The sequence below is a fragment of the Diadema antillarum genome, unplaced genomic scaffold (assembly GCF_040938485.1).
Source record: "Diadema antillarum isolate AM-2024a unplaced genomic scaffold, OU_Dant_1.0 scf00000217, whole genome shotgun sequence".
Taxonomy (NCBI): domain Eukaryota; kingdom Metazoa; phylum Echinodermata; class Echinoidea; order Diadematoida; family Diadematidae; genus Diadema; species Diadema antillarum.
Window position 1 is genome coordinate 1,820,328 of NW_027271106.1, and position 23,739 is coordinate 1,844,066.

The 23,739-nt window shown below is 41.1% G+C and overlaps 1 protein-coding gene across 1 annotated transcript in view; it reads right to left on the reverse strand.

Moving 5' to 3' along the window:
- Window positions 1–23,739, reverse strand: part of LOC139724493 (uncharacterized) — a 55,104-nt gene that overhangs the window by 19,259 nt on the left and 12,106 nt on the right. Inside the window, exons 11-20 of the mRNA XM_071635625.1 lie at window positions 8,541–8,559; window positions 8,338–8,422; window positions 7,036–7,339; window positions 6,432–6,599; window positions 5,705–5,912; window positions 4,485–4,655; window positions 3,734–3,982; window positions 2,417–2,683; window positions 1,265–1,468; window positions 373–522 (exon numbers count right to left, since the gene is read on the reverse strand). Of these exons, the coding sequence (XP_071491726.1) occupies window positions 373–522; window positions 1,265–1,468; window positions 2,417–2,683; window positions 3,734–3,982; window positions 4,485–4,655; window positions 5,705–5,912; window positions 6,432–6,599; window positions 7,036–7,339; window positions 8,338–8,422; window positions 8,541–8,559 (1,825 nt within the window). The remainder of the gene's footprint in view (window positions 1–372; window positions 523–1,264; window positions 1,469–2,416; window positions 2,684–3,733; window positions 3,983–4,484; window positions 4,656–5,704; window positions 5,913–6,431; window positions 6,600–7,035; window positions 7,340–8,337; window positions 8,423–8,540; window positions 8,560–23,739) is intronic.

Below are 23,739 nucleotides of genomic sequence, written 5' to 3' on the forward strand. Positions count from 1 at the left end.
GCAGGTAATGTGTTAACAAATACTAACAGTCCAGAAGATTCGACTGAAAGACAAGGATCACTTAGTAGCAACATTTCTTTTCATGGAAAAAAATATTAATAAAATTGATGTGTATACAGATTGAAATGAACTTTGTGCAATAGATATGTGACAGAATGTGTTTACATTGTCTGGAGCAAGTCATATTCATATAAGGAATTAAAACAATATGTGGGGGGAATCTAGAGAAATGCAGACGCTTGCAGGGATAAGAGCATAATCAATGCATCACACACTATCTACACAACATCCATCGCACCAGACAAGAAACAGCCTTTACATGACACAAGTAAAATCAGTCATTTTGAATGAACGTTGAATGAGTGCCCATACCTTCATCACAGTCGCCGGTGTAGGTGGTGTTGCCCTCATAGGCGCAGTACTTTCCAGGGTCACAGATGGTGCAGTCATCCAGGGAGTGACCATTCTGGTCTGGCCGGTAGGTACCCTTTGGACAGGGATACTGGTAGGCATGCTCAGTTCCTGTTGCAAGGGGTGGATTATATGGCATAAAATTCTACACATTAGAAACTTGCAGAGCGAAGTAACATACAAAAGCAGACTAATATATTCATACACCAAATATTAGCTACATTAACATACAAAAGCAGACTAATATATTCATATACCAAATATTAGCTACATTTATTGATTTACTTCCTCACTTTTTTCCAAAATCCGAGTCATAACAAAGTAATATTGCATAAATGAAATGAATGTATTCACATTCTCAAAACTTTGGTTTGAGTTTGAGATTCATATCATTTTAAGTTTTTCAACATAACAAGCCAAATATGGCTGATATGCCAGCATCAAACTAGATTGACCTTTTAAAGTCACACAGAGATTTATTTTAAATTTGTTGAAATTCTAGATTTTCACATGAGCTACCTTGAAGCAAGTTTTTGACTCTTGTTATCAGCATGTTCAAAAATTCTAGCATGATACATTATGAGGTGAATAATTACTCTAAGCTAATTCTTATGCACAGACCACTGTGTTTAGATTTAGATTAATTGTTAAGCTAAAGTACAATGTACTTATTCAACTGCACCATATCAGTACAGCATATATCTTTTTTCATGGAGTGTCTCAATCGAAGTATCTAATACTTCCCCTGAAAAATAACTGGTTATTTTCACTGACATCAAGAACATCTGCAAAAGTGAGGTTACAAATGTACCACATGACAGGTAAGAGATGCAAGCCAAACACTCGCTCTCACCATTGGGACAGTAGTAGCCAGCGGGGCAGTCAAACGGCCTGAAGTTGGACACGTTGCCGGGGCAGTACCAGCCAGCTGGACAGGCCAGGCACTCCGACTGCTGCGTGTTCTCATTGTAGGTGCCCGGTGGGCAGCCGATGGGTACGCTGGATCCCGACTCACAGTAGGTCCCAACGGGGCACGGTGCACCTGTATCGTCATCACCTGGAAGAGAGATGCATCGGGAAACACAGCTTGATTGGAGAGGGCAAAGGTCGCGACACAGCTGACCTTGTAACTACATAAATTATCTTGCTGCTGACGTTGTGATGAGGTCAAATACAACAGGTACTTTGAACTCAGTTAATCTCATATATATCAGCATAGAAAGTCCTAACTGATCCAATTATGCCCGAACAGTTATTAACCAGCAGGATGTCAGCTACTACACCAACATAAAACCATGTAATATTGTGATTACTTTCTGATGTCATACTTCTAAAAACCTTACTAAAATATCAGCCTCATCATCCAAAGGACAGTAAGAGAATAAAAGCATAAGGCAGAATTTTGGGAAATCCTGGGGTTTTTTTTGGAAGGGGGATTTCCTTTGAAGTATTGCTAGACTTGAAGTTTCAGTGTTTCATCTTTTAGTATTTAGAATAAAGAATGGCTTTGATTGCACACACACACACACACACACACACACACAAAATTGTTTCTCCTCATACTCAAGATGCTTACAATGAAATACATGATCAAAGAACAAATGACTATGATTACATGGCTAAAGACCAACCATCAATGTCATTTTTATGTGTTATGATTTCAGGGACCCTACTTGTTACAGCACACAAAATATATCATCTCTGCATGTCTGAGACTTGTACCACCACTTCTTTCCTATCTACATGCTCTTCATACACTCAAGTATTCACTATACCATTTGGTTTGCCTGTAAGTTGTTCAGTTAACCCTTTCAGTGCCAGACTTCAGACAGTATGTACAATGCTAACGGGTTTTCTGCACCAATCGGCATCCAAAGCACACAAAGGATTTAGCCAATCAATCCCTCCTTCCATCCTTCTGTCAATCACTCATTCATCCGTCCATTCATTCATTCTGGAGCTATTCCTTACACGTTATGCTGGAGCATTTGATTGTGACACTCACCAAGAGGATTAGGGTAGGAAGCTCCATAGGTGCAATAGAAACCGGGGTCACATGGCCCCTGCGGCTCCGTCAGGTTGAAGGTGCCGCAGTAGAAGCCGGGATCACAGTCTGTGCACTCCGACTGCTGGGTGAGGTAGAGGCCATCTGAGTAGGTTCCATTGACGCAGGGCTGCGGGACGGACGTTTGCTGCGGGCAGAAGAAGCCCTGAGGGCACGGTCCGCCTATGCCACTGTTCGTCTCGCCATCAGGGTTACTCACATTCACGCCTGTACAGTATGTCCAAAAAAATATTACAATCAGATTTTTGCACTGATAACACCCGATATGATTAAACCGTCTAAATGCTGCAGCTTTAGTGTCTTACAATATAACATCTTAGCTCTATCTTGCAGAAAACCCCATTCAATTTGGTTAAGCGGTCACAGAGAAATGTGGATTGTTGTAAAGCATGTCATGAGTCTGATTCTTCCAAATTTAGCACTCGGATGCTCTTGGAACTGCACATTAATGTGTGAACATACATGTAATAGACAGAACTTGGAGGGAAGAGATTCCTGATGTGCTCTACAAAATTCCCTATTTCTCTTTGACCACCAAAGCAAATCGAATGGGGTTTTCTGTAAGATGTGGACAATGAGTTGCAGTTTCACATCCTGAAATTGTATTTGGATTGATTCACTATTATTAAAGTTATTGTTGTGGAGGGTACTGTTGTATCTTTTTTTTTTTTAAAACGTACGGTACACATAACATTCAAGGATTAAGTATTCAGTCAGCTTCAATCAGCAATGTCAAGGTTTAGCTCTGGGTTTTTTTTTACCATTTATCCCCAAAAGAGCAGGAATCGTCACCACATTTCACTGCATCTTAACCAACGCTTTTTCAAGGTCAATTGCTTTGTAACTTTCAGTATGTCCACTTTGATAGTAAGTTAACAAATGATTTGTATACAGCACCTCTGACTGTGACCTCTGGACTAAGTGGGCTTGAGAATCAAAATTCACTCAGTTCATCTTAGTGCAGTCACATATGAAATTCAACGAGGCAACAACTGATTGACACAATTTGTAGATGGGGAACTTGCAAAGCGTTATGCCTCTGATACGTGTAGGTGTACAAAGGAAAAGCACAAAAAGTACGAAAACAGTACAAATTTTCAATGACAGTAGGTAACTCACAAGCATCTTAACTGAAATGAGTCTACATCTTCTTGTGTGATTTCTACAACATGATGCCCTCGCATCAAAAGCCCTTCAGATTGTTAACCAAGAACATATTCCCTTCAAGTTCAAGAATGTCTAGAAATCTCAACTCACCCAGCTGACAGTAGTACCCTGCATCACACGGCCCAGCCGAGGCGTTGGCTATGCCAAAGGAGAAGGCTCCCAGCTGGGTGCAGTAGTAACCAGCAGCGCAGGGCTGGCACTGGTCTTCCGAGGCCAGACCCAGGTCTGGGTTATAGGTCCCGCGAGGACAAGGGATGGACCCGTTGCTCCCGGTGCCCTGGGGGCAGTAGTGGCCACGGGGACAGGCCAGGAGGCGTTCGCCATCAGCACAGTAGAATCCTGTAGAACAAGTATGATATGTCATGGTTCATCATTCAAGATTCTAAAATCTCCATCACTTCTCTCTCTTGTATCCATGATTTTCCAACCCCCTCTCTTCCCTCCTTTCTGGTTCATACTTCTCCTCATACCAACTTCAAAACCCCTTTACCTGATTCTCACTCTACTCTCCCTTACAACAGTCCCTGTCTCCTATTCCTCGCACAATATGTTGACCTCTGTATGTATGCCTGTGAGCAAGGTAGTCCAACACACACAGTCTCTGAGGTGCTTTGGAATAACAAGTACAACTTAATATCTCCCTTACAATGACATCACAACACTAACTTAGCTCTCTAATACACACGTGTACATGGCATGACAATACACACAGGTTATATCAAAACACAGCTATCAGCCATGTCAAATTACACAAGAAGAGTTATGTATGGTACATGAAATTCTTCAAACCATATCTGAAGTTAAGACTAGCACACCGGTACAAACCACAGATCCCACTCACCTGCTGGACACGTGAAACACTCCGCCCGGCCAGTAATGTTATTGTAGAACCCGTCCGGGCACCGCAGGGCTGCAGGAGAGCCTTCGGGACAGTAGTGACCAACTGGACAGATGTTACCTGTGCTACCATCTGTTGGGTACTGGGTCAAGGCCCGCCCAAGACAGAAGTATCCTGGAAAGAGCAGCACAAAATACAGGGATGATATTGAGGTTTTTTGAAAAAATCTGAAATCAAAATTTTCAGGTGATTTTGATACACGAAAATAGCAAAATGTGTACAGACTTGAGAAAAAAAAATCTGAAATCAGATTTAAATCTACAGAATATCATGCCTGAAAATATCATATCTTACGATAATATGGTATTATTTTGACCTCACAATGTACATCCACAATGTAGATGTAAAGATACATGAATGTTGTGCTTTCATGATCCTAATATAACAAATAGCATTTTCCACTTTTCTCAGCTTCATTGAAAGTATTGCATCATAAGTATTGCACATTTGCTCGTAAATGAAAACCATATCCATTCGTATAATTATTCTGGCTGATCTGACTTAAACTCTGAAATGAGACATTGTTATCTCATCTGGTAATATTCACACTCTTGTACATCTGATCATAAATTTGTCAGACCAAGATATGATGGTCATATTGTATATCTGTCATGGAGGAAACTGAGCATAATAAAACCTGACATGTTTGGTGTACAGACTAATGTTGGTTTATATAGCACTCACACAATAGACGTTGAATCTACAGACCAAACATCTTTGAGTATGCAAATAGCACCTTGAGATAATCATACTTGCATGAGAAAGACAGCAACCTTTTCGTGCTAGTTGAGTTTCTATCCCCTTTTGTTCTCTTTCCGTTTTTCAAATGAAATGAACAATCAGTGACACGGACATTTCATGGATGCAAATGAAATGTAGCCCATCAGCAATCAATACTACATAACATGGAAGCATCACATACATATGTACACCGTGTATATGAAGGATAAATTCTAAATATCTTCTAAAATAATGATTATGAAAGACACAAAGAAACAAAGAAACATAAGGACAATTGATTGTGCGTGCAATCATGTGAACAACGCTCTCCTCATCTTCTACAAGCAAACAATGCACTATTCAATCTATTATTCAGCAATCTGGAATTACAGCTATTCACTTTGTCTCCTTAGGAGGGGATAACAAACCACAATCAAACTTACCTGCTGCACAGAGGCCAGATGGCTCAGTGAGAGCGTAGCCAGCGCAAACCTCTCCACCGGGGCAGTCCAGGCAGTCGTCTTGGGACTGGCCTCCTGTCACGTTCAGGTATGTTCCATTCTCGCATGGGAACATGTTGGGTGTGGCCGTACCAGCCGGGCAGTAGTATCCCGGCGGGCATTCTCCGCCCCCTAAGACAGTGGAGTTTGCCTGTAAGAGGGATGAAGCAACCTCAGAAAGATAATCAACATCACCATTTCAACATATGATTCAGATATTGTTTTTCCATTTCTCAATATTAGCATTTCTATCACATATATCTTCTTCAGAGAGCAAATATACTACTGATAGTGGTCAAGAAGCCAGTATCTCTAAATCTTAGTGATTTTCTCTCATATTCCACCAAATCAAGATATTTCTTTCCTCCTCAATAAAAGAACAGGAACATTTTCCCCATGGGTCAGATTGGTGAATGGCTGTAGTACTTTGCAGGGCTGCAGGATATTCGAACATGTCATAATGTGAAGAACCAGCAAGAGGGAGTATATCACAATGTGATCTTGGAGCAGACTACATGTGGATTTATAAAGTTTGAAGATTTGTAATACCATGACTGGGTTCTGCACCAGCAACCTTACACTAACAAGAGTCAGGTGCTATACCAAAGGACCAAGAAACATGCATCTTCTGACATATACACAAGAACACACTCTAGCACACAGTACTCACACATTCGGTGACGTAGGGGTGAGAAGTGTCCGCTCCACCAAGGCAGTAGTGGCCAGCAGCACAATCACCACTGACCGCCGACAGTCCAGTCTCTCCACAAAACTTGCCGGGATCACAGGTGTTGCAGTCCCCAACCGACTGGGCGCTGGTCTCGAACCGGAAGGTACCCTGGGGAGTACACACGGCAGATAGAGAGTCAGCTTTAGAGCAGCTAACATCGACCAAACTCACAATACTTTGGGGCCTAGTTTCTTCTTTCCATCGGATTCAACTTCCACAAGTTTAGAATGCAATTGATGGCTTGGTATTTGTCAATAAAGCAACAAATCTTCTTATACATGTAGTATGTACCATAAGCTCTTCACGATGTCATTCTAGTCAATGCTGATGTCAAGAAATGATGATGAAATGCTCAATAGTTTCATTCTCAAATTTTTCAACAAAGGATAGGATCATGCCTTTTTCCTTGTTCCATCTTTTTATATACGAGAGAGACAATGTCATATTTCACACAATATCACAAAATAATGACAACTTTAGTGGCAAAAGAGACTACAAGTTACACTTAATGTTACAATTGTTAGTGATATCCCTGTATGCTAACCAGTGGGCATGGAATGGGTATGATGGTCCTAGGGGGGCAGTAGTGACCCGATAGACAGGGTTCCGGTGTGGCCGTCCCTGATGAGTTACAGTAGGCGCCCTGGGGGCAGTCCAGGCAGGAGGAGGAGGCAGTGGCAGTCTGGTAGGTGCCCCTCTCACAGGGCTCCGCCTTGTAGGCAGCGTCTTGGCTGTAGTGGCCCGCGGGTACCTCATGTTGGATGGGCGTGCCCGAACCACCGGTGCAGTAGTACCCGGCTCTGCACGGTCCAGTGGGTTCTGGGTTGTTGTCACCAGCACAGTAGTAGCTTCAGGGTCAAGAATGAAAGAATATTCCTCCATTAATATCTCTCCTCCTTTCTACTATCTCATGCTGCCTTCTATTTGCACAGAATAGATTTCATTTTCTGTTCATGTTTCATTTAATAATAATGATAATTCTACATTTATAAGGCGCTTAATACGGATGTTTCTAAGCGCGCAGTTTACCATAAAAATCAATATTTAGTCCAAAATAATACAAAAATACAAAAAAATAGATACAGTGTATAAATATGATAAGTACTGAAAATCAAAATCAGTGTGCACCTCCATCGACCAACTCACATCTGGACCATTCCAAAGGACTATCTACTAAAAAGATAAGTTTTCAGCAGAGTCTTAAACTGATTAACGGAAGTGGCTAGATGAATATAGGCAGGTATTTAAAACTTACAAACAAACCCTGTAATTACACTGACCACCTGCAATGCTACAGGGTGTTACTAGATGAACAACTGAGGCCTTGAATTTCATGTTGCGTGGGATAATCCTCCCATATCCCTTATCACAACCCACCTCTCTGATTTACAGAATGCTGCAATGACAGCTTGATTTCCTTAATGTCATTGGGGTGCTAAGCAAATTGTATCGTGGCCACGAGGGCAAAACATATAAACTCTTTTCTTTTCTCTTCCTCTTCCTCTATTCATCCATCTTTCTTTCTTTCTACTTGAACAGCAATCCATCTATCTACCTACCTACCTACAAATATCCATCTATCTACCTATCTACCTATCTATCTATCTATCTCTCTATCTATATAATATATATTTACAGTGTATCTATATATCTACCTACATGTATCTATCTATCTATCTATTTATCTATCTACTATCTATCTACCTATCTATCTACGAGTGTATCTATCTATCTATCTATCTATCTATTTATCTATCTACCAATCTATCTCTTCTCAAATGTGTTAAGTTTATTCTTGCATTGATGTGTATTGTCTCAGAGTGAAGGCATGCGAGGCACCACTTACCCAGGGTCACAAGCAATGCAATCATCAGGTGACTTGGAGCCAGAGGAGTTGCTGTAGGTTCCCAGGGGACAGTTGGCCGGGAAGGCTGACCCAGCGGGACAGTAACCACCAGGTGGACAGACATCTCCAGTGAAGCCATCCACAGGGGCCTGGACAGTGCAAGGAGAACGGACACAGAGAACATGATGAGACGAGTCTTTAACACAGGCACCTGTATTTTAGCTTTAACTCTTTAGCCCCTGAACCACCTACAGTATAAGTGAATGTGTATCTACGTATGGGGTGTAGTGTGCTAAAGTGGTAGTGCTTCGCTGCTTTTGTTCATAACATTTTATAAAATGAGCTTTACAATCTCTGCAATCTGATTGGTTGATTATCATGCATTGATTTTTTTTTTTACTGATCCACACTGAGACAAGCATTTGGTAAAATCTGAATACATGGCTCAAGCCTTGTATAGTATTGTAGGTGTACCGCAAGCATGATGGGGGGAAAAGGGTTAAATTTCATGAATTTACGAGGCCATTTTATGGATTAAATGATGCACAGGCCTAGTTCCGGAATCAGTGAGAATTGGATGCTCTTGTTTAACTTTGGAAACAGTCTAAAACCCACTTGCTGCGTTCGTGGGTTTAAACAGTTCCAAAGTCGTGCATCCAATTCTCACCGATCCACTCTGTCCTGTGCATCATTTGTATGCTGTTTCTTCCTCCTCTGCCACATTTCTCACACATACTGTTCAAAATACCAGCAGTGAATGGTACAGAACAACTATAAGACAGTGGACAGAGTCAAGAACTTTTACTCATAATATTCTAGACATGCTCTGTTCGATATACTAGACACTTACCGATGACAGGGCTTTCCAGCTGCAATAGAAGCCAGCATCACAAACATCAGTCGGTTCCTGGTTACCGGCACCTTCGCAGTAGTACCCTCCGGGGCAAGGTGTACAATCCTCACTGCGCCGCAGGAGGGTGGAGTTACCGTAGGTACCGGTTGGGCAAGGCTGGGGGAAGGCACTGCCAGCCGGACAGAAGAAGCCCTGGAGAAAGAAAGGCAAACAGCAGCAGAAAAATAACATTTATGATATCTGTATACACAACGGCCATCAGAATGCCATGACCTACACCTCCATATCTGCCCAGCTTTCACATTCAGCACTCACAATGTATGTCCCAAGATTTTGGCGGCAGTCTAGATCATTACGTAAGACTACAACCACTGGTAGAGTATGTAACAAACAGCAGAAGTGTCCTACGGTAGTTTTGTTTTGTTTTGTATTGTTTTTGCTTTGTACCCAGATTAATATTTCAATGTTCAAGTTTTAAACACTGCATTTTAATTATCCTTTGTGCCAGCTGTTGAACATGTGAAGTTCAGTGCATGTCTTATTTCTTGAAACAAGAACAGCTCTTTTCCTTTTTATACACATTCAATACATAGCACAGTGCATGCTATCACAATTGTATGTGTGCTCTTGTCACTGGAGAAGATATCACAGTGTATTACTCTTATTGGTTCTGCGTAGGATGGTTGTTTATGATTAAATAAAACCAAACAAAATGAATAACCATGTATGCCTGTTGTGCATTGGATTTCTTTCATTTTTTTTTAACATCTTTGTAAGTTGGTGAGCTTGATCGAAGACTATCGAAGAGGGGACACTGCTTGGGGGATCAGTCGCATACTCGGTGGTTTAAAAAGCACAAAAAACTTTTAAAGCAATGATACAAATGCAGAGCACAGAATGCTATACTGTATCTGTATGCAAGGTTATTCCTAAATTACAAAATTAAGTAAAGCTGATGTGTTCTGTGTACAAATCCGGCATGGTGTCGTGATGTCTGTCAAAAGTTCTACTTACTCGTGTGCACTCATAGGGCCAAGCCAGACCTTGCTCGGGGCAGTAGTAGCCAGCAATGCACAGCGTACAACCCTGCGAATTCTCTCCAGCACTAGCATTCAGGTAGAAGGACTGCGGGCAGGGATTCTCGTATGCGTCGGCTGTACCTTCTGGACAGTAGTGACCACCAGGACAATCACCAGCCTGTTGCAGATTAGAGTTAGAAAACATACATGATTACGGTCTATGCCTAAGCCTCATGAATCCTCAGTTAACCTGTTGAAGACTAGTCTCAAGTATACAATACTCAGGCAGGAGTCAAGGGAAATGCGTGTTTAGCAAAATCAGCCCATTCTCAACGGTTTAAGAAACGGGAAATCCAAAAGCATAAACTTTTTGGAAAATAATACCAGCTTCACAGGAGAGATATACTGAAATGTCACACAAATTTCACTCATTGTGCTCATTCACCAGAAGACGTGTTCACCTCCTAACTTTTGTAGCCAGCTGGCATAAATGTCCCAAACCTACTAAACAACCCTATAATCCCTGCTGTATCACCTAGGCCTCCCTCAGAACACGTACTCACCTTCTTGCTTTCATAGCTAGTTGGCACAGATGACCCAAACCTATCAAACGACCCCTTAACTCCTGTTGTATCACATTGGCCTCCCTGAGAGACTCTAGCATTGTTGGTAGGTTGACAAACTGTGCACTGAGCTTGAGGGGAAGGGATTAAACAACTGATGAAACAGCCTGACAAGTTACATCGAAGTTCATGGGAAAATACAGGTATGAAATATCAACAACAACAACAACAACAACAACAAACACCAAAGAAATAATTTGGCAAAGAGCCCTGTTTAAGTTGCAGTCCAATTCTATTTAAAAGAAATCAGAGATTCACTCACCGGTGCTGTGAGTCCCGTGGGGGAACAGTATTGGCCAGCGGGACAAGTCTGACACTCGGACTCTTGTGTCAGCCCAACCTCGTCGCTGTATGTGCCGTTCGGACAGTGTCTTGGGAATGGATCCTGTTTGACGACATCAAATAAACATCACGCTTAACTCACTGACGAAAGCATTATGTTGGTGTGTACACTTTGTAAAAATCTATTTTGGGGTAGCAACCAACTCACTGACGAAAGTATTATGTTGGTGTGTACACTTTGTAAAAATCCATTTTGGGGTAGCAACCAACTCATTGACGAAAGTACACGTATTATGTTGGTGTGTACACTTTGTAAAAATCTATTTTGGGGTAGCAACCAACTCACTGACGAAAGTATTATGTTGGTGTGTACACTTTGTAAAAATCCATTTTGGGGTAGCAACCAACTCACTGACGAAAGTACACGTATTATGTTGGTGTGTACACTTTGTAAAAATCTATTTTGGGGTAGCAACCATAAGTTGTATGTCATTTTAGTTTTGGCTGTGTGAACATTAAAGATAGATTTCATCACACTACATGCTCGAGGCTGCATTACAGCATGAATAAAATTAATAAAATAAAAGTGGCTCCTCAAACATTTAAGTACTTTACTGCTAAGTGGAGATCTACATTTCTTCATGCAGACCACTTCAGTGCTTATGACTTATGGATACCGGTGGAGCATATGCCGTCAAGCGGGAACTAAGGGTGGTCTGTGAGGAATGTTAGCGGGACATGCTGACATATTGGAATGACATTCTAAATGCCATGCCAAAAATTGATGATACTTTTGAATAAGACTCAGAGAATTACTAGAGAGTAAAATGTGACTGCATATTCACTGCAGATTCTATCCTTGTTGCACGTTATTGTATCTGCACAGAGTTCGGAGGATACTATGGATTTGTCCTCAACATGCTGCCACCATTTACAGTTCCAGGGAGCATAAAAAATCTTAGAACTTTCTACACCTAAAGGGCACATTTTCAAAAGATTCAAATTCAGACTGTCAGCGCCAGATAATCTCCAATGTCTCTTACCCTATCTCCACTGAGACAGTAGGAACCAGCGGGGCAAGCGTCGTTGAAGAGGTCTGGAGCTGTGGTCCTGCCGTAGTCACAGAACACCCCAGCTGGACAGATCTTGTAAGCGTACATGTTGGTCTGCGTTGTAGCCCTCTCATCGCAGTAGTAGCCAGCTTCACATGTGGTGCATTCAGTGGCTCCGAAATGCTGAAGGAAAATCATGACATTTCAGAGTGAGTCTTGGCTTTTTATTTTCATGTTCATTTCATTTCAAATGAAGACAAGCTAGATAGAAGAAATTTATAAATACTGTGCTTATATTCTTCAATACTTAGTACTTTCTTTCTGTTGCCAATACCTGAACTAGATTCTCTTCATTTGCACAAACACAAATTGATTGATGAATTGATGTAATATGTGGATGCATGACTGTCAACCTTATTACTATATTCGCAAATTTGGTGATACCTGCTTGATGAAGGAATGAATGTCTTTACTCATAATTCCCAAAAAATATGGTGCTCACACACAAAACAATAACACAAAAAAAAACCAAATGTAAGGTCTTCTGATATATGTTAATGATGTCTTTCCATCAAGATGAACTGCACCATAAAAAACACTTAATATACAGTGCAATGCAGTTCTACAAAAAATAAGATGCGAATTAAAGTAAAAGGTTGATATGCACCACTTGGGACATACAGGTGATCATTATGCATAAAATCTTTTATTTCCCCTATCACTAGCCTACCAGTACAAACCGTACATCTGAACTTTTAGGCAAATAAAACTGACACAGTTGATCTTCAACCTGAGAACAGAGAAGTCACACATCTTCTCCATTAAAAAAAAAGAAAAAATCACTAGTGACTTAATCTCCTTTATCGACAGCTGACCAATCACTCCTTGAATAATATGTCATGAATATGCATTTGTGCAAAGTGGGAGTGGCCCGTTTGGTCCATGTTGGAACAGAGATCAAGACTGGGGACGATGGAGCTTGAGGCGAGGGGAGGAATAAAGTTTTGTTGAATTTACTTAAGTCTGGTGTGATGGAGGCGAATTGTCTGTTGTCAGAAATGTATAACATGTTGTTGTGCCACAATATTTTCCTCCCTTCCGTAATAAATCACTCGTCCATCCACTCACCGAATATGTCCCCTTGCTACACTCCACAGGTTCCACATTGCCAGTGCCATTGCAGTAATGTCCATCCGTACAGGTGGCACAGTCCGACTCACTCTGCCCCTCCGTCTCCTCTCGGAACGTTCCCCTGGAAAGAGAAAATCATGGATGACTCGTTATTACAGAGCCTACATGTTTCATTTTCCTTAAATAAAGGTACAGAGATACCCTGCTTTTTGCTAGTTAGAAAAGTTTAGCCACGAAATTGCGCTTTCGCAAACACTTCATCATCAATATTACAGGGCTTGAATTTTTACTTCCTACATAAAAGCAGAAAGATGTGATGGTACATGTATACCAAACAGTAGTAGAAGCACATGTAGCTAAGAAACTGGTCTCTTACCAAACTTTGCTACATCAGAATACTGATACGACACATGTTAAGTCTGCGGTTGAAATAATCAGTGTAATTAATTGGTTCTTTGTACTCACCACATTAAAGTTGATTAATGTTTGTGCATTAAGTCTTTTGCAAGCTTTTATCAGATATGAATCTTTTTTGCAGGTTAGAGTGATCCAATATTTGATCCTCAGGATATTAAAATTGAATTATACATCTACACAAATCGTTTAAGACAGTCTGTGTTGGTGTAACAGTGTTGAATAAAATTTTGGCCTCAATATAGTACATAAAGCACAGTTTTACCCAACACGTGCCCATATACTTCATCATAACTTGCTGAGCTTTATTCTAGCCATGCGGTTTCCCCCCTCCCCCCACCTTTCAAAAGAATTGCTGAAATAACTAGAAATATCACTTAAGGTGATTAATACCCCCACCCCGTGACAACAGTCTTACCCAAGGAATGATCTTTCCTTGATCTTCTGCCATTTAAATGCCGTTACCATGGCAACGCAGCTTCCGACACGTCCGAAAAATATGTCTTGCACATCTTCCCACCAAGACTATTGTGTGTGCCACATTTCATAAGCTTTTGTCAAAAACTGAGGAAGTAGTTCAATCCACAAGATCTTTCCTTGATCTTCCGCCATTAATATGCCGTTACCATGGCAACGCAGCTTCCGACACGTCCAAAAAATATGTCTTGCACATCTTCCCACCAAGACCAATGTGTGTGCCACATTTCATGAGCTTCAGTCGAATACAGAGGAAGTAGTTCAATCCGCAAGATCTTTCCTTGATCTTCTGCCATTTATATGCCGTTACCATGGCAACGCAGCTTCCGACACGTCCGAAAAATATGTCTTCCACATCTTCCCACCAAGATCAAGGTGTGTGCCACATTTCATAAGCTTTGGTCAAAAAACTGAGGAAGTAGTTAAATCCGCAAGATCTTTCCTTGATCTTCTGCCATTAATATGCCGTTACCATGGCAACGTACTTTCGGGTACTGTCGAAAAATGCGTCTTGCACATCTACAACCAAAGGCACACATCTGTACCAAGTTTCATGGAAATTGGGCAAAAACTGAGGAAGTAGTTTGCAACACAAAATTTTCCATCATTTTGGCTCATAATATGTGAGCTGTTACCATGGCAACATACTTTTTGTCACTGTCAAGAAATGTGTCATGCTGACCTATATCCTAAGACAAACATTCAATATGAATTCCATGAGAATTGGAAGAACACTGATGAAGTAGTTTTGCCATGAAGCATTTTGCCCTATATTTTACCAATAACATGCCGTTACCATGGCAACACACTTTTTGCCACTGCGGAAATATGTGTCTTGCACATTAACATATTCAGATGAACATCTGTACCTAATTTCATAAAGTTTGATCAAAAACTGTGGGAGGAGTTCGCGACGCAAGATTTGTACCCATTTTTGCCCATAATATGCCGTTACCATGGCAACGTACTTTTGGGTACTGTCAAAAAATACGTCTTGCACATCTACAACCCAAGGCACACATCTGTGCCAAGTTTTATGGGAATCGGTTGAAAACTGAGGAAGTAGTTCGCGACGCAAGATTTGCAACGGACCGACCGCCCGACCGCCCGACCGCCCGACCGTCCGCTGATTCCTATATACCCCCTTCAAACTTCGTTTGGCGGGGGTATAAAAACTATGTAAACCCATCAACATGTAACAACAAAGTACCTAAAGATACTGTATGAGCCATTGTATTATTAACCCCTATTCACTAACTAATGATTATGACCTCTGTGCTACAGCTTAACTAGCAAAGTAAAATTGGTCACTGGATGATTGGCCAGCAAAGCACACTGAGGGTTACACATGCTTACATGAAGTTTGTTATTTTTTTTTCTATCCCTACTCTCCTACACTGGTCAACTTACGCTGGACAAGCAGTGGGCAGCGAGGATCCCTGTGGACAGTAGTGACCCTCTGTGCAGTCTTCGCATTGCTCCCATCGTATGTTCCCCCGCTGGTTGGAGTATGAACCGGCGTGGCACGCATACTGATTAGCTGATTGGGTTCCTGTCATACACACACACAAAGAAAAAGCAAAGCAAGGCGTCATACAAGTGGTACTACATTACCGATCTGCTTTTCATGCTTTTCTCTGTCTTGAGTACACAAAATAATGTGCAATTCTTGAAAATAAGTAACTTAATACCTGCATACAATCCTCACAAATGATCAATCCTTCAAAAAACACAGCCTGAATTTATATCTCATTTCTCTCATTCACCACTTGATACTTTATCCTTTCCATGCAGGGGTTTAGGTTAGTGTGTAAAATGCTATGGGGCATTTGGTGCCAATCAGTGCTCAATTAAGCACACAAAGGATTCATGAATCCATGAGGAAAGAAAACTGCTTTGTAAATATAGTCTATCAAAGAACACCTATTTTTTGTTATGCTTTGTTTATGGCAATTTTATTCATTTTTCATTCATTTAATTATTTATTTATACATTTATTTTCATTAGTTTATCTTCTTTCTTTCTTCCTTTTTTTCAGAAATGGTGATTTCTAGAGAGAATGTATTATACTTTATGTATCTACAGTGTACATGTAGTGTAGGTACTCACAGGGAAGAAGTACAGGAATCTGTAAATTTGAATGTGTGTGTGTGTGTGTGTGTGTGTGTGTGTGTTTGTGTGTACCTGCAGGGCAGTAGTGTCCAGTAGGGCAAAGGTCAGTTGGTTCCTCCGAGGCCTCCAGGCAATAGTAGCCTCTGGGACACTCGTAGCATTCCTCCACAGATTTCAGATTGGTCTGGTTGGTCCAGGAGCCCGCCGGACACGGGTACTGGTCTGAGTGCTGTGTGCCGGACGGACAGTAGTGACCCATTCCGCATGGCTGTGGAGGCTGCTGGACCCCACCGGTACCTGGATGAACCATGGAAGGAAAATTTCAAGGTCACAAGGCTTCCCTGTCCCAGCTAGCAAAGATCTAACATTGTTGATGGGAAGTGTGTGACTTGTTAACAGTCTTCTCCACAAGAAACTGTAAGATGATAGCTACATGGAATGGCAGAATAGTGTTTAATATGATCAGCATTGCACAAAAACTGTCACTCTAGTTGGCTGTTTTGATGCTATCGATAGCCATCCAAGATTACAACATGTAAAAGCAAAATGTGATAGCATAGCTCTGAATGAACTATGAACTAATGCACTGATCATGCAAAGTGTGGGGCAAAGGGTGGCTAGACACAAAAAGTAGTAAACCACAACAGAAGGGGAGAGTCTGCTTGAAGCATTGTACATTGTACACTAGAGTAAAACCTATGTGATAGTTAAACATTTCTGTCATAAGAATCTTCTGAAATACTGAAAATCAAAAAGCTTGTATCATCTATTAGGTGAAAGTAATGTATCAGAATTTGCTACTCAGTAAATAGCATGATACCACTGCTATGTCTTCAGGAGTCCAAAATGATTTACTGCAAAAGGAAAATTATCAAGGTTGCATGTCAACTTTGTCATCGCAGTTAAAAATCTGGACCTAATAAAGACATCACTGTACTGAAACACACACCAGATGGCAAAACTTAAAATTTATGGAAAAATCTAGCTTTTTCAACAATCAACTGGCTATTACGGAAAAATCCTTTGACAAGAAAAGTTGGAAACTGTACCTTCATAGCAGGCAAAGCCCTCTTCACAGGTCTCACATTGGAAAGCTGCTGTTAGGTTGTGGAAGTCATTGAAGGTACCAGCTGGACAGGCGTTGTCGGTGTGGTTGGGACTGTCACTGCCCTGGGGACAATAGTAACTGCAACAGAAAAACAAAATTACATGTATATATTTCTCAGTTTTCAATGACATATGTCATGTTGTGTCTGACAAAAGAATAACTCGTAATGAAAATATTGGAAAAGGAAATGCGTACAAAGTAAACAATGGATAGAAGATCACAGGTGAATCGAAGCAAATTAGTTGGGTTTGTGCCGCAAACAGAAAGACTGGTCATCTGCAGCAAGACAACTCACAGTATACTGGGGGGGGGGGGGGGGGGGTGTCTAAGGGAAATGCATGTTGTAGCAAAAATCAGTCCATCCTCAATGGGATAATGAAAAAATATGCCACTATCAAGCATTTCTGATTGGCTATGCTCTTGAACCTTTTTGTATAAATATCAATATTGGTATGTGGTCTGGTGTCGAGCAGAAATATAATCCGATGATATCAATCTCACCCTGGGTAACAGAAGGCATCGGGTTCCACCAAGCCTACTGTGGTACAGGCACGGCCTGCTGTGCATGCCGTACAGTCTGTTTCCGCATCCTGGCCCACTGCAGGGTTGAAGGTTCCCGCCGGACAGGCCAGGGGTGTGTCGGTGCCGGACTCACAGTAATACCCTGCTGGACATGTCTTGCACTCACTTTCAGCTGCAGATACAAACAAACAGACAAACAAACAAATACAATCACAGAGACTTTGTGGAAAAAGGGAAACATTTTCTTTAACCCTTTAGCTCCACAAACCAGGTGAGTCTACCACTCTTAATACCACTCTTACAAATAAATGACATCCTCTCGAATTTACACTCTTATGTATGTGTGCATGTGAGCATGAGGGAATTATAGGTGAACAATGTTTGTGTATATTGTCGCCTGGCTCATTCCCATCTCATTCTACTGTGCATTAATTCTCCCCATTAACTCTTTCTGTTCCAGGGGCTTTGGACACTGTGTAAAACGCTATGGGGTTTTCTGTGTAAATTGATATTTAAGGCACATAAAGGGTTTACAATCAACTTGCTCCCATGGAAAGTCACATGAACTTTACGGCCCCCTTTTTGCTAAGTAGAGGTTGACATGGCAAGAAACTTGCAGGTGCTGAAGGGTTACCCCTTTCGGTGTCAGGGACTTTAGACAGTGTGTGCAACATTGGGTTTCCTGTGCCAATTGGTACCCTAATCACATAAAGAGTTAAGACGAAATGCAATGCTTACACTCCGCTCCTTCCACTTCAGTGAACGTTCCTCCAGGACAAGGGTTCTCATCAGCAGCCATTGTACCCGCGGGACAGTAGTAACCTTTCGGGCATTCGCGGGGAAGGCTTGTGCCTGTGCCACACAAAATGGGAAGCAAAAATAGTTTTGATGAGATATCATATAAACAATACTCCATGTTTTCTGATTTTCTTTTGATGTATCAAGTTTAAATCAGTGCATAGACTTGAAACTCAACATACATTGTAATTACTACCTTAAAGAGATGGTACAGTTCGAGTTTAGATAGGGCTGCAGGTTTTCAACTTTTTGGTGTGTGTGTTTGGGAGATAATGAGAAACCTCATACAAAATATGAAAGAGCATGTAATTCTTAAGAGGAATTCACAGTATATTTGATGAAAATTGGTCTTGAAATGGTAAAGATATCCCCAAAACATTGACCCTATTGAAATGTGACAGGTCATAACTTTCATTAGGATCTCTTTGTTTTACTTTCTTTTTCTGATATCTCAGTCAATTCAAAATCAATTTTCATCAAATAAACTTTAAATTCCCCTGAGAATTGTATGCTCTTGAACATTTCTTGAGTGGTTTCTAAATATCTCACAAACATTAAAAGCTGAATCCTCACCTCTACCAATACTACAATTGTATATATCCCTTTAAGCCACAAACTCATCTAAATCTTTCTCACAGTGTGTGGAGAATCCCACTAGATTATGACACATACGTAACTATGAACAAATAATAATAATCATATTTTTCTTTCATAAAGTTTTTACATTATGAAGACTAAATGAACTTTGATAACTGTGAAGAAGTGTAAATATTTGATCTATTTTTCAGCATATGACAGACATACTTTAATTCTATACATCTCTCACTTTGTCAGAGGGTTACACAGTGTCATACACCAATCAAACACCTTACCCTGTGGACAGTAGAAGCCGATGGGACATTTGACACAGTCGGTGTCATAAGCATAGCCCAGTCCTGTGCCGTACGTCCCCGCAGGGCAGGGGTGTTCTGTGGAGGTCTCGGTCGAGAACTCACAGTAGTAGCCACGGGGACAGCTGTACTCCACTCCCGGGGAACCGACCACTGGAACCTGGGGACAGAAGAAGCCTAATGGAAGCAGACAGAGAGAGGAAAACAGGAGGTTAAAACTCTGCGTCAGACCTTCATGAATCAGTGCTTTTCTGAAATTGAAACACTGTAGTTCGATCACTTGTACTGTTTCCCATTTAGGGAACAGTTTTCATAGTCAGAACTCCAATGAATCTGTGTTTCTCTAAAAACTGAAGCACTGCAGTGCTATAGTCAGTACTGTTTCCCCTTTTGGGGAATTCTGTTCATAGACTTTTCTTTTCGGAGGACGATCACTCAGCTGGTTGCTGTGATGATCTCCTCCTATTCGGGAAGAAACCATTTTCTGGTAATAACATATTGGTATTTCAATTATGTTATCATAATATGTAATGAATGCTGATACATGTCAAATGTAATTAATCCAGACTGATAATCAATGCCTAGGTAGAAAGTAATATGAAGTAAAGATTAGTTCTTTTAAAAAAATGAACTACAAATTGGAAACCTAACAACATAGTCAGACATTTTGTAAAAGAATATTTTGCCTCTGTCCGCAAATTCTGCACATTCTCTTTTCACATCATTTTCCAAGAAAACCAGACAGCTTCAAAGTAATTACCCAAGATATTCCTGAAAAAGAAAAGGGGGAAAAAAAGAAAGGAGGAAATGACAAACAAACTGCACTTGCCTTGAGGGCAGGCAGCACAGCCCTCTGCCGAGGATGCAGCTCCGGTTCGGTTGCCATAGGTACCGGCCGGACACGGGAGCTCATTGAGACCATCCTCACAGTAGTAACCTGGTAGTACAAGAAGTTCATGACACAATTCATTTATGATGGAAAATCTAAGACATGTGATGTTAAATCTAAGATTCAAATTAACGAATTTTTATTCAAAATCCAATCTTAAGATTATGATATCAAGTATACAATTTGTGATGGCATCAAATCTAAAAATTATGATGATAACTTCAACAAAAGTGTTTGGAAAGTGAATTACTGCAGCATGACAGTAATGCATTGTGCACATTCATGGAGGAAATGAAAAGATGTCTATTCCCTCATATATTACAAATTTGGAAGAAAAATCCATGGAACAGCAAAGTTGACACTTGTTTCAAAACAACAGAGCTTATAACCTGGCACACTTGGATATACAGTATATCGGCCCTCATTGAAGTATTACTTCTAAAGGAAGCAAGTCCATCCCACTTAATACGCGGCAAAGTGTAAGGTTAGGTTGGGATTCTAAGCACAAGAGCAGGCAAGCTACTCATACGTTAGCTGATATATCAGCATAACACAGACCTAAGCCGCGAGAATATTGCTTACCTTGACGACACAGGCCCTCCGTTGGTGTGCGGCTTGTTGAGCCCTCTGCGCAGGCGTAGCCTGGATCGCAGGCCGAGCAGGACGTGCTGGACTGGTTGCTATAGTAACCTGCATCACAGATGACCGGAACAGCATCCTTCTGCACACAGTAGTGTCCAGCAGGGCACGGGATGCAAGCTTGGAGCTTCCCTGTAAGGGAGAAGAAATGTGACGGATTGTCATGCCTCTCATTCCAAAATAATCTCGTTCAGCTACTGGGATTGATACGACTTTGAAACCAATCATCTTTGCTGACAAGTAACTGAAGTCTGATAATTCCACAAAATATTCTGTTCATCCACCTACGACAGTAACAAGAGTTGCAGCTTGTAATCAATCATGATGGATGAACATATATGGCCCCCTTTGAAAATCAGTCTTTTACCTGAAAGGACCACCTACCCTATGAATGGAAATTAATAATTAAAATAACATAACCTAATGAGATCGACAGATATTCATTTTCTTGTGTCGGGCTGGGTTCTACTCAAAACCTTGCACATTAGGTCTCCAAAAAGAACAAGAAACAATTAAACCTCTATGTGCATGTGTAATCATTAGAGGGCATGGGGGAGATACCACACTGTTGGAATCATTGGGAGAAAGCATCATCATCGCTACCAGTGATGCATCCCTGGAGCTTGATATGTTACCAACATCATCCAATATCCCCAATCTTACTTTTCCACTGGGGGCAGAAAGTAAATGCAGAGCTTTTTATGGGGTGGGGGGGGGGAGGGAATGGAAGTAACCACACTTCTCGTATGTACTGAATAAGGGATAGAAGTAACCATATCTTTGTTGAGTACTATAATTGGGGTGGGGAGGAGGGTCTCATACACACCTTCACTGTAGTAGCCATCGGGGCAGTCCTCGGGGGACGTCCGGGTGTCGTTGCAGAACTGACCCGCCGGACATCCAGTACATTCCTGTCAAGACAAAAAATTGAAGACGGTCACTCGCGATGACATCATACAAACTAAAAGGTGTCATTAGTTATAACAAGAGATCCACAGACCTGGCAACATTCCCACATTAAAATCAGGGTGGTTCCACACGAGCGATCAAGAAGATACTTGTCTTTCTACATCCATCTCAAAGGGCAAAGATCATTCCCAAATACAGGTAATTTTTATTCCTTGTGCCAGGACATGAGGAGTTACTATTAAAGCTTTCAAGAAGACTCCTTCAGAATCCAGGAGGGAGACGTGGTGGTTTTGGATTCATCATAAAAATAAAAATCGATTTCACATAGTTTTCACAGAAATATATGAGAGTGCTTTTTTTTTCTTTTTCTTTTTTGGCAGAAAAGCAGAATGCTGAAAATAAGGAAAGTAAAGTTTGCTCAGGTTAATCAACTTTTTATCAGTCCACACGAATGAAGTTGCCTTTAAGAGTAAAAATAGTAAGAACAAACATACCGTTGACCCAGCCAATGCGTAGTAGCCTTCTGTGCATGTCAGTTTGTAGGAGCTGGTGGCGTAGGGACAGGCAGACCCTGCTGGGCACTCAGTGCAGCTCTCCTGGGCCCCTACGCTGTAGAAACCCTGGTTACATTCTACTTTCGTGGACGAGTCGTCCCTATCGGGACACTCAAAGCCAGCTGGGCATCTGGTGCAGTACTGCATACGACAGGAGAGAAAGTGTCAGATCATATCAAACTGTCAAATTTAAGCATGATTATTCACAAATATTACATGCTCTGGTGCTTACTTTACTTTAATTACTGGTACACATGTACTTAATCCACATGCCCATAAAAGGACAGGTGCCCAAGAATATTTCAGGGAAAATTGACCAAAAAAAAGGCAAAACAAACAAATTGATATCAGCCATGGAACTCATCAGAATAAAATGAAATGCTAATTCAAACTTCTGTCAAGGATGGAATCTTCCCTAAGAAGTAATTCAGGAATTATTAAGAGAGTTTCGTGAGATGGAATCCACAGAAGTGCACAATACGTATTTCTAAAACAACAACAAATGGTGGACTGTACTTGTTCAATTTTAGGAAGTGTAGCAATTCCTTAGACAATTCAGACACACGAATGTATGAATGAGTAACGTTCACCCTGCTTGTCTTTAACAGTCTGGCTTCTTCTGAAATGACCCTTGTGGAAAGTGCTGCAATTTTTAAGACAATCCCTTTCTGTGAAGTACAGGTGTAATTTTTTTTTTCACTCATTTAATCACACGAATGAATGAAGGAATAACATGCACCCTGCTTGTCTTTTACAGCCTGGCTTTCCCTGAAATGACCATTGTAGACTTACCATTGCCCCTGCATCGGAGTAATAGCCGATACTACAGGGTCGAGAGTTGTTGACATATATCGATGGACACTCGTAGCCAGCGGGACAGGCGTGGCAGGCTTGTTCACCACCCTCTGAGAAGTAGCCCTAGAGGACAGATAGAAATATGGAGAGGGAACAAGGTAGATGAGATCTTCTGTATACAGTGTAATGGAAAGATGACACAGAATGATCTTGTTGTTCCCCAATGAAATAAAAGCTGCACTACATTACCTACAAGGGAATACATCATGGCCATCTGGGAATTTGAGAGTCAAATGATTACACATTCCATTTGAACAGCCAGGAGAAAACCATGT